The 3,575-nt window shown below is 35.3% G+C and overlaps 1 protein-coding gene across 1 annotated transcript; it reads right to left on the bottom strand.

Moving 5' to 3' along the window:
- Nucleotides 1-1,343: 1,343 nt before the first annotated feature.
- Nucleotides 1,344-2,186, bottom strand: TMEM81 (transmembrane protein 81). Its single transcript, XM_015817806.2, is given in 1 exon segment — nucleotides 1,344-2,186. A coding segment is annotated over 1 exon segment (843 nt).
- Nucleotides 2,187-3,575: the final 1,389 nt, after the last annotated feature.

Below are 3,575 nucleotides of genomic sequence, written 5' to 3'. Positions count from 1 at the left end.
TTCTTTTTGCACTTTTCTTTTTTGTTCTACCATAGTTTGTTTTGCTTATTGTAGTTAAAAACTTTCAATATTTTATATATGTATACCTACATACATACACATACATGTATGTGTGTATATGTATATGTATCTGTGTATATATATGTATGTGTATATATATGTATGTATGTACATAGATAGATAGATAGATAGAAATAGATATATAGATATAGTGTGTGTGTGTGTGTGTATATGTGTGTGTGTGTGTATGTATCTTTCCTCATATAAAAATCTGCATAACAAGACCACACTAGAAGCTGAATTTCAATACTGGTGATCAAAATATCTTGGAAAGGTAGATCAGGAGCTAATGAATGCTGTATCCCAACTGATTCATATGTTTAACTGGACTCTTGTTGATGCTTGGGGCATAACATTATCATTGAACAGTATTATTATGCTTGGAGGCCACAGGTGCTTATTGTGGCTCTGCTGTCATTAACAAAGTTCAGGCAGGCAAGGAAAAGGCATAGATTCAGTAACTGAACATTTAAAACAACAGTGAGGACAGTAAGAATAACCTTGAGGAACAGTAGCAAGAGTACAACCAAGACAACGGTCCGATTAAAGAAATCTGAGTTCAAGACAGAAATGTAATTAGAGAAACGATCTTGGATTTGACTCTTCGGCAATCCAGAAAATAAAGGGAGGGATTTGTAAGTTTGATGTCAGTCCTAAACCAGCTTAGGAAACCGAAGTGATGAATATTATGTTTATTATGAGGTTACAATAACAGAATCTTGCCTGTGTGAATGCACCTCTCTCCTCTCTTACTTTATCTGTTGGAGAATTCTGGGAATTGAAATCCACATGTCTTAAGTTGCCAAATCTGAGAAATGCTGCATTAGAATGTGAAATGGCTTGTTTCAATCTCATCTTCAATGCTCATCTCTAGCTCACACTGTTCTTCCCAACTGGGTGAGATTACCTTTCCTACTGAACCTAGTTGTTGACTAAACTGCTAGGAATTCTGAGATTTGTGGTCTCAAGATATAAAAAAAACTGATCTATGTTGACTTAGAAGATCTTCCAGTGTTGTAGGGATTCTGGCCCTGAAAACTGAAATTAGGATTTCCTATATGGAAAGCATGTACTGACTGAACTCACATCCAAAGATGTACTGATTTACATGTTTTGTACTGTCTTTAAAGTTTTATGAAATATAATTAAGGAATAAGATATGTTATTGATTTTTAAATAAATTAAGTGAAACCATGTGATTTCACAACATAATCTTCATAACCATAAACAATACAGCAAAATGATTAAATACAGCAATCAGCATACAGCAAGACAAGAACATTTTATTCCTCCACATAGCCATAATTATTGGGAACCTTCACTAAATAGTAGAAAATGTGCAACAAGATTCCTCCTACCACACCGCTTCCAATGCCTATTAAAAATACAAAAAGAGTTCTTTGGCGCCAAAAGTGCTGCTGCTTCGGGACAGGAACACTGGTGGCATTCTGCTGGGTTTTTTCCTTCTCACTTGCCAAGTGCTGTTCCAGAGTCAAGGATTTGTCAAAGTTTAGATCCACCAAGTGACCAGGGATCACACGAATTCCAAAGTAGATTCTTTTGACAATCTTATAGGTTCTCATGAACTGTACATCACACCGGTATGTCCCTGCATCGTATTCCTTGGCTGGGGAAAGCTTAATGACAAAGCCAGTAGTCTTGAATGGTTTAAAGAGAGCATCATCAGTGGTAATGATGCCTCTGGCTATCCTCCATGAATAACTGAAGCTGTTGATTTCTGGGCCAATTTCTGTAGGAGACAAGCACTGGAATTCAAAAGGCTTACCTACAAGAATAGTGAAATGGAGCATCCCACAGAGCCAGTTGGTCAAGCACTCCACTTTTTGAATATCACAGTATCTTCTTTCACCATTAGGCCCAATCTGACATGATTCTTCAACTTTGTAACCCATGCCACAGGTCACGCTGCAGCTGGTGGAACTGATGGAAACTCTGGCAGTAGCAGTTCTCATTTTGACAGGAATGGTAATTGTTCCAATAGAAGCCATGGAAACAGGTTGTCAGAAAGCAAATACTAACAATTTAACGATAAAATAGGCATCATCACACCTGAAGAGTCCTTTTAGGATCCACTCAGTTGTCTGATCAAATGACCTAAGTGTCATTTGTTTAAAATATCAATGAAGTTCCTGGACATAAGGAATCCACAAGAATCAAAGACCACTCTTTGACATACTGCCAAAAGAAAGCAGATAACCTGGTAAAAGGTGGGCGTTCATAAAAGCCAGTCTGCAGATGATACAGATACAGTACAACTGCTATTGTATATTAAAAATCAATTTATTAACTTTTAAAAAATGCTTGAAATGGAAAGTTTTATATAAATAAATAAAATTATTCTCTTAGTAAAATATAAGAGGAATGTAATACACTTCCACATAAAAATTGTTATTTTTCATATTTTTAAATGTAAATATTGGTCTTTAATTGATCATGTGATACCTGAAGCAGCCAAACCAGGAAAATCAGTTATAACCATCATTATCAGCAAGTACACTATTTCAGTCTCAGTTTATAAATGGACCATTAACACAATGTTTTCAGTCATGGTTAAAAAAAAGATCTGCCATGAAAACACAGCTCCATACCAGTGTCTCAGCTTTAATATTAATACTGGTCTTAGCATCAGTAACCCAATTCTTTCATGAAGATATGCCATCCTTCCCACAAAAACAACTTTATTCCAAAATCCCCTAATGTAGAAAATATTGGATGCAGACAAAGGGGAGAGCAGAAGCAATACTTACGTAAAAAAGCTGACATCCACATTATATATTCAAATTTAAACCAAACTTTTTGGAATCATAAAAATATTGTAAATATTTGTGAAGAAAAAGACATACCCTATATTAAGGGTATTAGAAACATGTAAATTCTCCATGGTAAGCATAAACTACTAAAAAAGGAAATGACTTTGTCTGGCTCATGATGCTCATTCAACAGCTTTTGCCATTGCAGCATGGAGTCAGTTTTAAAATTGTGATGTCATAAAGAACCATTCTATAATAAAACTACATAATGCATCCTTGTCTGACTAGTGCTCCCAGTTACAGAAAGGTAATATGAATAATCAAAACTTATCTGATGTGTACCTAAAATATATATTAAAAGAATCACAGATTATATAATTATCAAGGCAGAAACTGAATATTCATTGTGATTCTCACCCCTGATTGACACCCCTGGTCTAAGCCCAAAATTGGCCTTTCTAGGATCTTGTCTTACTATTTTCCCTTTCCCATCTTGCTTCTCCACAATATCAAAGAGGATTTTGTCAGTTTCCAACATGTTTTCCCAATCCTAGTGCTTCTCTCACTCAGGAATGGCAATTTCAACAGCATTTTTGTCCTTCAGTAGCTGCAAATAATATGGCAGTGAAGCAATACATGTTATTATGGTACAGGGAAATCATTTTAACCTATTTTTTCTTGAGAATATGGAGCTTTTATAAAAAGACCAACAATTCTAGTATTGATTGCAGTACTGTATTCTTT

This window comes from Protobothrops mucrosquamatus, unplaced genomic scaffold, assembly GCF_001527695.2.
Source record: "Protobothrops mucrosquamatus isolate PMUCROS unplaced genomic scaffold, P.Mucros_1.0 scaffold638, whole genome shotgun sequence".
Lineage (NCBI taxonomy): Eukaryota > Metazoa > Chordata > Lepidosauria > Squamata > Viperidae > Protobothrops > Protobothrops mucrosquamatus.
Note: the sequence above shows the minus strand (reverse complement) of the source record. Positions and strands in the feature narration are given on the sequence as shown.